Source organism: Rhinoderma darwinii, chromosome 3, assembly GCF_050947455.1.
Source record: "Rhinoderma darwinii isolate aRhiDar2 chromosome 3, aRhiDar2.hap1, whole genome shotgun sequence".
NCBI classification, from domain to species: domain Eukaryota; kingdom Metazoa; phylum Chordata; class Amphibia; order Anura; family Rhinodermatidae; genus Rhinoderma; species Rhinoderma darwinii.
Genome location: NC_134689.1, coordinates 90,849,048 through 90,861,685, shown reverse-complemented (window position 1 = coordinate 90,861,685; position 12,638 = coordinate 90,849,048). Strand labels below are relative to the sequence as shown.

The window sequence follows — 12,638 nt, the reverse complement described above, 5'->3', positions numbered from 1 at the left end:
AGTATTGGCCAAAAGGGTACCAATGAAAAAACATGAACTCAAAACAAGCTCTCACACAGCAACACCAAGTGAAAAATTAAAAAAATTATATGGCGACAGCAAAAAATGTTTGGGGTTAAAAAAAAAAAAAAAAAAAAAAAAAAGGTTTCCATTGTGCAAAAATAGTGACACACAAAAAAACAAAGGTGTAAATTTGTATCACCGTAATCTTACTCAACAACAGAATAAAGTTAACATGTCATTTATACTGCATGAATGTCCCCAAAAAACAATGGCGGAATTGCTGTTACAAGTCGTACCCAAAAATAATGCACAAATAGAAATAATACAACCCATCCTGCAAAAACAAGCCTTTCTACGGCTATAACCACAGAAAAATAAAAACTGCATGGCTCTCTGAATGCGTCAACTGAAAATAATAAAAAATAAATTGTTCTCTTTTTAAACATTTCTTGTTAAAGTTTTAATGTATACAAAGCATACGATATAGAATGCATTGACAATAATAAAACTTGAAAAAGTAACATCAATAAGCATTACAGAACGGGACTGAATATGGTATTCCAGTCTGCTAGAAAAGTGGTACATTGTGTAAAAGTAGTAAAAGATGAAATAAAACTATATAAGGGGGAGATCAGAGTTTTTTGACGCGGAAACCGCGCTGCAAAACGTGCCAAAAAACGGCCGAAAATGCCTCCCATTGACATCAATGGGAGGCGGAGGCGTCTTTTCCCGCGAGCGGAAAAACCGGCACGCTGGAAAAAGAAGGGACATGCCCTATCTTTGGGTATTTACGCCTCTGACTTCCCATTGACATCAATGGGAGGCAGAGAAAGCGTTTTTTCGAGGCGTTTTATGGCCGCGGGCGAAAAACGCTGCGAAAATCGGCGTGCAGGCAGAGGAAAATCTGCCTCAAAATTCCATACAGAATTTTGAGTCCGATTTTGCTCCTGCAAAAAACTCAGTGTGAACTCACCCTAAATATGGTATCACCATAATCCTGACCCGCAGAATAAAGTTAACATGTCATTTATACCGCACAGTAATTACTGTAAAAACACAAAAAACAAAGGTGGAATTGCTGCTTTTTTATTAACCCCTTAATTATAACAAAAAGTATAAGGGCTCATTTACACGAGTGCGTTATACGTCCGTGCGACGCGAGTGATTTTCACGTGCGTCGCAGGGACCTATATTAGTCTATGGGGCCGTGCAGACAGGTGCGTGATTTTCACGCAGCGTATGTCCACTGCGTGAAACGCACGACATGTCTTATGTTTGTGCGCTGTTCGCGCATGATGCACCCATTGAAGTCAATGGGTGCGTGAAAACCACGCATGTCACACGGAAGTACTTCCGTACGACGAGCGTGATTCGCGCAACAGCAGTGAAAAGTATGAATGAAAACAAAAGCACCACATGCTTTTCTGTTTACAAACATCCAAACGGAGATTCATAATGATGGCGGCTGCGCGAAAATCATGCAGCCGCACATCATACGCTGATGACACACGGAGCTGTTAAGTGCCTTTTGCAAAACGCACACGCTCGTGTAAACCCGTCCTAAATGTTATACAATGCATTGTGTGCCTCAAAATAGTGCTATTCAGAAATGAAACTCGTCTCACATAAAACACGTTATATACAGCTATGTTAACAGAAAAATAAAGTAATCGCTCTAGGAAAGTGACGGTGAAAAAAATAAACTATGCGTCATGAAAGCCAAAATAGGCCACGTCCTTAACGTGTTAGGCCCTGTTTACTTCAGCGTTGGGACATTCCATTGTTCTGCTTTGTCAGAGAATCAAAGCAAGGGAATTTCACACGCAACGATTCTGCTGCAACACGTACAGCACCGGCGGCAACCGTAATCCATTGACTTTAATGGGTTCCGTCGGCTTTCCGTCGGGCTGTCCGTGGCTTTACCGCAAAACAATTGCACTATTGTTTCTAGTAATTTCTGCCGGATCTACGCCTGAGGCCCCTAACGGAGCCTCCAACGCAGATGTGAACACACCCTTTAGGATTTTTTTCTTTCCTGAATTTGCTACTTTTTATATTTAATTTAATCATAATCGTGACCTCATGATAACGATCCCACTACTTAAAGGGGTGTTCCGGTTTCAGCAAACAAGTGTGGTTTTTTTTTTTGTATGAGAAGTTATACAGTAAAGAAAAAAAATCTGTATCCATTCCTCGCATTCTGGATCTCTGCTTGCGGTCATTCAACATGAACCTTTCATTTTTTTACGTCCAGGGGAGAAAAATCTGTTCTGGTCAATTGATGGAAACACACATATGGATGGCCTGTTACAAGACACAGCTCGAATAACTGTCCTGTGTATCCAACAAATGACCAGGACATAAACAATATGAGATACTATTGAATGACAGCAAGCAGAGATCTTGAAGACCATAAAGAATTGATACCGGAAGTACACCTTTAAATGGTGCCACACTCTGCTTTAGATTGTGTCAGGCCCCATGCACACGGCCGTGCCCATAATCAGGGGCCGCAATTGTGGGCATGGCCGACGGCTGTGGACAGCCACCCACTGACGGCCACGGACAGCCTCCCGCATTTTCAGCCCATGCTCCCATACAAAGTAAGGGAGCATGGACTGTAAAAATCAACATAGACCTGCTACAAAAGACAATCCTACAAAAGACAATCCTACAAAAGACATGCATTCCCTATCCACAGGATAGGGGATACATGTGTGATCGCTGGCAGCGGTAAGGAGAACGGGGGACTGAAAGTCCCCCGAAGTTCTCCATGACAAACCTTGGACTGCCGATGTCTGCGCAGTTCAATAAAAATGAAAAGAGCGTTGTCACGCATGCGCACAAGCGCGACCGCTGCGCAAGTCATTTCTATGGAGCTGCAGACAGACCCCGGAAGTCCGAGGTTTGTCATGGAGAACTTCGGGGGACTTTCGGTCCCCCATTCTCCTTATCGCTGGGCGTCCCAGCGATCACACATGTATCCCCTACCCTGTGGATAGGGGATGCATGTCTTTTGTAGGAACAACCCCTTAAGTGGCGTCGCGCTGTAGCAGCCATAACGGCTGCTAGCAGAGCCTCCGGCCATGGGAGGAGGGGCCAGTGCCGATGGGCGAAGCGGGCCCCCTCATGCTGCGGGCCCCGAAGCAGCCGCTACGGCTGCTACTGCGGTAGTTACGCCACTGCATAGCAGTATGTAATGTTTATGAAACCTTGTGATTGTTCGCTGCAGTAATAAGTTATTACACAAGTGGGCGCTGTTAAATCATACGACCAGGATTTTTAATCGAGAAATCAGATGTAAAATGTTAGCATAAACAGACGTCTGTATTAAGGCATTACCATACATATTCTTGCCAACTGCATGAAAAATAGAGACGGAATCCCATTTATTATCTGGCATAAGAACATAGGTTCTTTTGTGAGAAAACAGGAGCAATTACTAGAAAACTACTACATGTACATTCCAACCATTTTTCCTTACTAGAGAGTTCCCCATAACAGTATCCTGACCTGCACAGACCTTATTTATGTTCTAGTTTTGAGGTTGTTTTCTCAACCTGTTGAAACTTTAGAATTCCAGATTGTTTATTTAGTATTTATTGGGTATTGGTAGATTACACACTTTACTACCTGCTTAAAAAATATTTCCACCTAAAACATATTGGCCATATAATAGTAAAGCAAAAGTTAGGTTTGGCAATTAAGTTTTGTTTACTTACAGAGATATTGGCATGTTTCTGTTTAGTTGCGGCAGCCATTTTTAAAAAGTGACAACAGCAAGGGCAGCAATATTGGTTGTCACTTCCCTGGTGGCACTGTATAGAAGTGTTATTTGGCATTGTGTGATAACATACCTCACCTTTTTGGAGGGACAGTCCCTACTTTTGACCCAACTTTGTTCCGCTTTGCGCTTTTAATGTCCCTCTTTCTTAACTGGGAAATAGATTTGCATTAATAAACTTATTCAATTTTTCCAGAAACTGTCTGGTTTTTAAGGCCTTATTCACACGACGGTGAAAAACGGCCGTCACACGGCCGTTTTCAGAACAATGATGTTCCATGGGTGTATTCACACGGCCGTTTTTTAACGGCCCGTGAATAATGTGCGTCAAAAAATAGGACATGTCCTATATTTGGCCGTTTTCACGGCCAGACTGCCCCCTTAGAAGTCAATGGATCCATTTTTAACGGCTGTCAATACATATAACAACTGTTAAAAACGGATCTGTGACATGGGGATTGGCAAGGGAACTACTAGTTCCTTTGCTGGCTATCGTTGGCATACTCCCCAATGTAGCACCGTCCTCTTCAGGTGTGGTCTCTCGTTTTCATGGGTTCTGCGAAGGCGATGCGATGACGTCATCGTGCCGCCTTGGCAGATCCCGTGCAGATGAGAGACCACACGTAAAGAAGACGAGAGAGGGCACTGCGTCAGGGAGTGTAGGGCATTGTTGCGTTCACTACATGGGTAGTGTAGCGCTAGTACAGTGGGCATTGTTGTCAACTGTAGCAAATTTTTTGGGACTATCCTGAATTTACAGAGACCGTTCCAGAAAATTACTACAGGGAGGGGATGGGGGGTGCCATCATCTACAGGGGGGTCCTGTGTGCCATCATCTACAGGGGGGTCCTGTGTACCATCATCTACAGGGGGGGCGCCTGTGTACCATCATCTACAGGGGGGGCGCCTGTGTGCCATCATCTACAGGGGGGGGCCTGTGTGCCATCATCTACAGGGGGGGGCCTGTGTGCCATCATCTACAGGGGGGGGCCTGTGTGCCATCATCTACAGGGGGGGGCCTGTGTGCCATCATCTACAGGGGGGGGCCTGTGTGCCATCATCTACAGGGGGGGGCCTGTGTGCCATCATCTACAGGGGGGGGCCTGTGTGCCATCATCTACAGGGGGGGGCCTGTGTGCCATCATCTACAGGGGGGGCCTGTATGCCATCATCTATAGAGGGGGGCCTGTGTGCCATCATCTACAGGGGGGGGCTGTGTGCCATCATCTACAGAGGGGGGCCTGTGTGCCATCATCTACAGAGGGGGGCCTGTGTGCCATCATCTACAGAGGGGGGCCTGTGTGCCATCATCTACAGAGGGGGGGCCTGTGTGCCATCATCTACAGAGGGGGGCCTGTGTGCCATCATCTACAGAGGGGGGCCTGTGTGCCATCATCTACAGAGGGGGGGGCCTGTGTGCCATCTACAGGGGGGGGCCTGTGTGCCATCATCTACAGGGGGGGGCCTGTGTGCCATCATCTACAGGGGGGGCCTGTGTGCCATCATCTACAGGGGGGGGCCTGTGTGCCATCATCTACAGGGGGGGCCTGTGTGCCATCATATACAGGGGGTCTGTGAAACAATCATGACCATGACCTTCCTTTGTGTGTTTTTCAGGGGGTTGGGAGAAAAAAAGCCTGACCAATGAAATTCATCAGATTTGTTAACGGCCATGAAAAACTGATGCAAAATGGCCATTAAAAACGGACAGATGGACTGGAAATGGATAAAAATTTGGAGTCACACTGATGCAAAACTGCCATCATTAAACAAATAATTTGCAATATGTTCAATAGTCACGAAAAAAAACTCTACAGGTTCCCTTAACTCTCTGTTCCTATTTTACTTTTCAGCAATCCCTGAAGGAACGTCACAGTCTCCTGTCCAGGCAGAGAGAGGATGCCAAAGATTTAAAGGACAACCTGGACCGCAGAGAACACGTGGTTACTGGGATCCTGGCCAAATACCTTCGTGAGACTCAGCTGGAGGACTACAAACATTATGTACGGCTGAAGACCTCATTCTTGATTGAGCAGAAAGACCTGGATGAAAAGATTAAATTTCACGAGGAACAGTTGGAAAGTCTTCATAACAGCATTCCCCGTTAATTAGCCAATGGAAGGCAAAGCCACATTCTCGCTGGCATTCCATGTCATGACGGCAGAGTCCTTTGGGCTTTGAGATATTAAAGTGTATTGGTGTTGATTAAGCTGCTGCTAAGACATAACAGAATTAATTCTCATTACCCCCATACGTAGGTGGGACTTGCTAAAAGCATTTGTGTCAGTGTTAATCAAGCAAGAAAATAAAGTCCTTGGAACGGTCGACACAGAAGGAGGTTGACATTTGCAGAAATACAATTGTGTGCCTTTTTGCATAAGTTATCAATGTTTTGTCTTTTTCAATGTTGTTATAACTAATGTCCATGTTGGTTTCTCGATTTTGATTCAGTCATTTCAATAAATATATATTCCTGAATGTGTTGTTTTGTTTCTAGTGTGTCGGGTATAATCGTGAAGTTAATATTTTAAGAATTTCTGTAACCTACCAAACAACTACACATGTCCGCTTCTTGAACACCTGTGAATATGCAGGTTATATTAGGGTTACCTGCAAAAAGTCCTCACATTTATGGTTCTCAAGAGAGTAATGCCTTAAAGGGATTGTCCATTTTGGACAACCGCTTAGCAGAAAACCGGTCGCCAGCAATAAGCTGATCGTGTGGGGGGGGGGGTGTCTAGTGATCAGTTATCGCTTTGGAAAACTGCCAGCACCAGTGAGGGAAGGCTGCTATTTGTATTAACTCTATGCTAGTGAAATCATTCCCAATCAGCCGCTATAATCTGATATGGTTTCTAATTACACAGGTATCCATGCTAAGAGCATATAGAATTGTGTAGGGGTATATAATGTTTTTGATCTAGTTTACTTTTATTTATTGCTATGGCACTTTTATTATATATAAGAATGAAAAACTGGTGAAGATATTTTCTCCATCATATAATCCACCTCTCCCACTTATATTGAAGTATTGATGCCTTCTATGGCACTGTAAGGTGCATGAGGACAGCACCAAATGGCTGAGACAGCTCTGCTTACACATGCCTGAACAAGAGTGTGAGCAGTACAGGCTGAATATCCTTTCCTGCCCATACTGATCAATGATCTGGCACCCTCTTTTTTATGGTACAGGTACAAAAATTAGATGCTGCAGAATTTACGCTTTTTCCCACCAATTTTACCAGTTGCCAACCTGGGCATACGTGACATAGTCCTCAAATCTTGAGGACAACCTGCCAAAATTAGGTGGCTGTAAGTGCCATACTTGAGAATAGCCATTTTTCCCAGGATATTAATCTTTCTCTCCTCCTAGTAGCCGAGAGAGGACTCTATTGGCTCTGTCTCCTCTTTAAGGTGGTGTCCACCAAGCTTTATTCACAGGTGTTCGCTCTGCTGCAGGAAGGCTAGTTGTTGTGGATTCTGGTGCCCAACAAAGAATGTGCAAGGACTCAACATATTCCTATGTACTGTCTGTAAAGGCACTTGGGTGCCTTCAGGTTTCACCTCAAACTTGTATAGGAGGATTTGCTGCAGTATAACTTTTTAGGGGGTGGGCTCCAACCTCCACTGCAGCTTCCCAGCCCTTCTGGCACCTCTGTTGCGCACAATGATTGTCTCCCACCTCTAGGGGGCAACATTACATTTTTTTTATTTATTGTAAGAGTATTGGGGCCTAATCGCTGGTCCACTAAGTCACTAAGTAAATCTCCTTTACCTTCCTTCGGTGCCTCTCCATCCAGGTCTGCAAGGTGTCCACTCTTCACTCTCTTCGTACATCATGTTAAGAGGGCACCGTCCATACCTCTGGAAGATCAACAAGAAGGGGGAAGTAATCTGTGGCATAATGCACTGTACTGTTGTACACTTGGGGCAGTACAGCTGGTACTCCCATCAGGGGCTCGCCTGCCACCGCCAAGAGGTAGAGGAACCCAGCCGAAATGAAGGCAAGGGGACCCGGGAGTGGTAATTACATAGGGGTCTGATCTAGGGTCTCCTGTCCTCTGCCCCTCCCCCCCCCCCCCCATTGCTTATCTCACCTGTCCTCTTCTCTGCTCCTAGCTGCTCACTCCTGTTCTTTTCATCCCCAGCTGCTCTCTCCTGATCTCTGCCCCCCTATTGCTGCTCTCTCCTGTGCTCTGCCTGCCCACCAAGCTGCTAATTTATTAATGGCCCCCTCTACTGCTGTCCTGGGAATGGGATGAGGTAATGGTCTCTACTCTTTAAGGTTTCTTGCAGGTCAGAGGTCCAAATATCAGCTGCAGAAAAGGTATGTGTCTGTGTAATGTTTGTAAAAATACTGTATGTGTGTGTGTAATGTGCATCACTTTGTGTGTGTGTGTATATATATGTGTGTGTGTGTGTGTGTGTGTATATATATATATATATATATATATATATATATATATATATACACACACTAGTCCTTCTCAATGAATTAGAATATCCTCAAAAAGTTAATTTATTTCAGTAATTCAATTGAAAAAGTTAAACTCGTATATTATATATATTCATTACACATAGAGTGACCTATTTCCAGCATTTTTTTAATTTTAATGATTATGGCTAACCATTCATGAAAACCCAAAATTCTGTGTCTCCGAAAATGTGAATATTATATAAGCCCAATTTAAAAAATTATTTTTAATACCAAAACGTAGGCCTACTAAAGTATGTACAGTACACCGTGTTCCAAATTATTATGCACATTGGATTTAAGTGTCAAACATTTAATTATTAGTTTTTCAATTAAACTCATGGATGGTATTGTGTCTTAGGGCTCTTTGGATCATTGTAATCAATCTCAGACACCTGTGATAATTAGTTTGCTAGGTGTGCCCAATCAAAGGAAAACTACTTAAGAAGGACGTTCCACATTATTAAGCAGGCCACAGGTTTTAAGCAATATGGGCAAGAAAAAGGATCTCTCTGCTGCCGAAAAGCGTGAAATAGTGCAATACCTTGGACGAGGTAGAAAAACATTGGATATTTCAAGAAAACATAAGCGTGATCATCGTACTGTGAAAAGATTTGTGGCTGATTCAGAGCGCAGATTGGTTCGTTCAGATAAAGGCATAATGAGGAAGGTTTCTGCCAGACACATTAATAGGATTAGGAGAGCAGCTGCTAAAATGCCATTGCAAAGCAGCAAACGGGTATTTGAAGCCGCTGGTGCCTCTGGAGCCCCGCGAACCTCAAGGTGTAGGATCCTCCAGAGGTTTGCAAGTGTGCATAAAACTATTATTCGGCCACCCCTAAACAATGCTTACAAGCAGAAACGGTTGCAGTGGGCTCAGAAATACATGAAGACTAATTTTCAATCAGTGTTGTTTACTGATGAGTGCCGTGCAACCCTGGATGGTCCAGATGGATGGAGTAGTGGATGGTTGGTGAATGGCCACCATGTCCGAACAAGGCTGCGACATCAGCAAGGAGGTGGCGGAGTCATGTTTTGGGCTGGAATCATGGGGAGAGAGCTGGTAGGCCCCTTTAGGGTCCCTGACAGTGTGAAACTGACCTCTGCAAAGTACGTAGAGTTTATGACTGACCACTTTCTTCCGTGATACAAAAAGAGGAACCGTGCCTTCCGTAGCAAAATTATCTTCATGCATGACAATGCACCATCTCATGCTGCAAAGAATACCTCTGTGTCATTGGCTGCTATGCGCATAAAAGGAGAGAAACTCATGGTGTGGCCCCCATGTTACCCTGACCTCAACCCTATTGAGAACCTTTGAAGCATCCTCAAGCAAAATATCTATGAGGGTGGGAGGCAGTTCACATCAAAACAGAAGCTCTGGGAGGCTATTCTGACATCCTGCAAAGATATTCAAGCAGAAACTGTCCAAATACTCACAAATTCAATGGATGCAAGAATTGTGAAGGTGATATCAAAGAAGGGGTCCTATGTTAACATGTAACTTGGCCTGTTAAGTTTTTTTTTTATTGAAAGAGCTTTTGATTTCTGTAAATATGACCTCCTGATGCTGCTAATTCAACAAATTACCATTTTAGTTCTCTTTACAACCTTTAAAATGTTTTGATCTCTGTTGTGCATAATAATTTGAAACAGTGCATTTTGAGTTTTTTACGTCTAAAAAAAAAATCTGTTATCATTAGGAGATTTGTTCAATAAAATTCACATTATACTCCAACGGTTGATGGCTTGAAGATTATACTGACTGTCATTTGCATCGACTATTTAGGAAAATCAGCGAAAAATAAAATTTGCATAATAATTTGGAACACGGTGTATATGCACTCAATACTTTGTCGGGGCTCCTTTTGCATGAATTACTGCATCAATGCGGCGTGGCATAGAGGCGATCAGCCTGTGGCACTGCTGAGGTGTTATGGAAGCCCAGGGTTTGATAGCGGCCTTCAGCTCATTTGCGTTGTTGGGTCTGGTGTCTCATCTTCCTCTTGACAATACCCCATAGATTCTCTATGGGGTTTAAGTCAGGCGGGTTTGCTGGCCAATCAAGCACAGTGATATTGTGGTTAGTAAACCAGGTATTGGTACTTTTGGCAGAGTGGGCAGGTGCCAAGTCCTGCTGGAAAACAAAATCGGCATCTCTATAAAGCTTTTCCGCAGAGGGAAGCATGAAGTGCTCCAAAATTTCCTGGTAGATGGCTACGTTGACTCTTGACTTGATATAACACAGTGGACCAACACCAGCAGATGACATGGCTCCCCAAACCATCACTGATTGTGGAAACTTCACACTGGACCGCAAGCAACTTGGATTGAGTGCCTCTCCACTCTTCCTCCAGACTCTGGGACCTTGATTTCCCAATTAAATGCAGAACTTACTTTCATCTGAAAACAGGACTTTGGACCACTGAGCAACGGTGTTGGTACAGTAGAATGCCTTTGCAGCTGCCGCATGCCGTATAACGCCCCCATACAGTATAACCACCCCTCCCCATAGCTGTCCAATACAGTATAATGCCCCCATAGCTTTCCCATACAGTATAATGACCCCCATAGCGGTCCCATACAGTAAAATGCCTTCCACAGCTGCCACATACAATATAATGCCCCATAGCTATCCCATACAGTAAAATGCCTTCCTTACTCTATAATGCCCTTCAGCAGCTATCATATGAGCCCACCTTACATACGCACTACAATGACCCCATATGTACGTACCTAATAGAAAAATAATAACATAATTACTTACCTATCCCCGTTACCACGACGGGTGGAGAATCCTTCTCCTCCGGTCCGGTCTGTGCTGTGAGTGAATTTGGCGCAGACAGGTGCGATGATGTCACTACATCACGCCTGCCTGCGCGGATCCTCTCGCGGCACAGTGTATGCCGGAGCAATGGTCCAGCATTGCACTGAACTGTACTTGCGTCCTGAGGACAGTTGGAAGCGCGATCAGCGCTGTGTGGCAATGGGGGCCTTGATCTATATTGTGATCGGTAGCCACTGTCCAGGGTGCTGAAAGAGTTACTGCCGATCGTTTAACTCTTTCAGCACCCTGGACAGTGACTATCCACTGACGTCGCCTATCAACGCTCCCGTAATTACGGGTGCACACACGTAGTCACCCGTAATTACGGGAGCCCCATAGACTTCTATGGGCCTGCCCGTGCCGTAATTACGGCCTAAAGTAGGACATGTTCTATATTTTTCAACGGCCCGGGCACCTTCCGGGGTCTGTGTTGGCAGCTCCGTAGAAATGAATGGAGCGCCGTTTGCGCTTGTGCTCATGCGTGACCAGCGCTCCTTTCATTTTTATTGAGCTGCCGACACAGACGCCGGAAGTCAGAGGTTATTCATGGAGAACTTAAGGGGACTTTCAGTCCCCTGTTCTCCCTATCAATGCCAGCGATCGCACATGTATCCCCTATCCTGTGGATAGGGGATGCATGTTATTTATAGGACACACTGTAGTGGGGTTGGGGACGCTGTATGGCGTTCCCTACGGGGGGCTGTATGGCGTTCCCTACAGGGGGGGCTGTATGGCGTTCCCTACAGGGGGGGCGCTGTATGGCGTTCCCTGCAAGGGGGCGCTGTATGGCGTTCCCTGCAGGGGGGCGCTGTATGGCGCTCCCTGCAGGGGCGGGCGCTGTATGGCGTTCCCTGCAGGGGGGCGCTGTATGGCGTTCCCTACAGGGGGGGCGCTGTATGGCGTTCCCTGCAAGGGGGCGCTGTATGGCGTTCCCTGCAGGGGGGCGCTGTATGGCGCTCCCTGCAGGGGCGGGCGCTGTATGGCGTTCCCTGCAGGGGGCGCTGAATGGCGTTCCCTGCAGGGGGCGCTGTATGACGTTCCCTACAGGGGGGGCGCTGTATGGCGTTCCCTGCAAGGGGGCGCTGTATGGCGTTCCCTGCAGGGGGGGCGCTGTATGGCGCTCCCTGCAGGGGCGGGCGCTGTATGGCGTTCCCTGCAGGGGGGCGCTGAATGGCGTTCCCTGCAGGGGGCGCTGTATGGCGTTCCCTGCAGTGGGGGCTGTATGGCGTTAGCGCCATACAGCCCCCTCTGTAGATAACGCCATACAGTCCCCCCTGTAGATAACGCCATACAGTCCCCCCTGTAGATAACGCCATACAGTCCCCCCTGTAGATAACGCCATACAGTCCTCCCTGTAGATAACGCCATACAGCCCCATCTGTAGGGAACGCCATACAGCCCCCCCTGTAGGGAACGCCATACAGTGCCCCCTGTAGATAACGCCTTACAGCCCCCCTGTAGATAACGCCTTACAGCCCCCCCTGTAGATAACGCCTTACAGCCCCCCTGTAGATAACGCCATACAGTCCCCCCTCTAGATAATGCCATAC

The 12,638-nt window shown here is 45.9% G+C and overlaps 1 protein-coding gene across 1 annotated transcript in view; it reads left to right on the top strand.

Moving 5' to 3' along the window:
• The window catches only part of SHROOM1 (shroom family member 1), a 58,966-nt gene extending 52,701 nt beyond the window's left edge, over positions 1-6,265 (top strand). Inside the window, exon 8 of the mRNA XM_075856464.1 lies at positions 5,641-6,265. Coding sequence (XP_075712579.1) covers positions 5,641-5,895 — 255 coding nt within the window. The 3' untranslated portion in view covers positions 5,896-6,265. The remainder of the gene's footprint in view (positions 1-5,640) is intronic.
• The last annotated feature ends 6,373 nt before the right edge of the window (positions 6,266-12,638 follow it).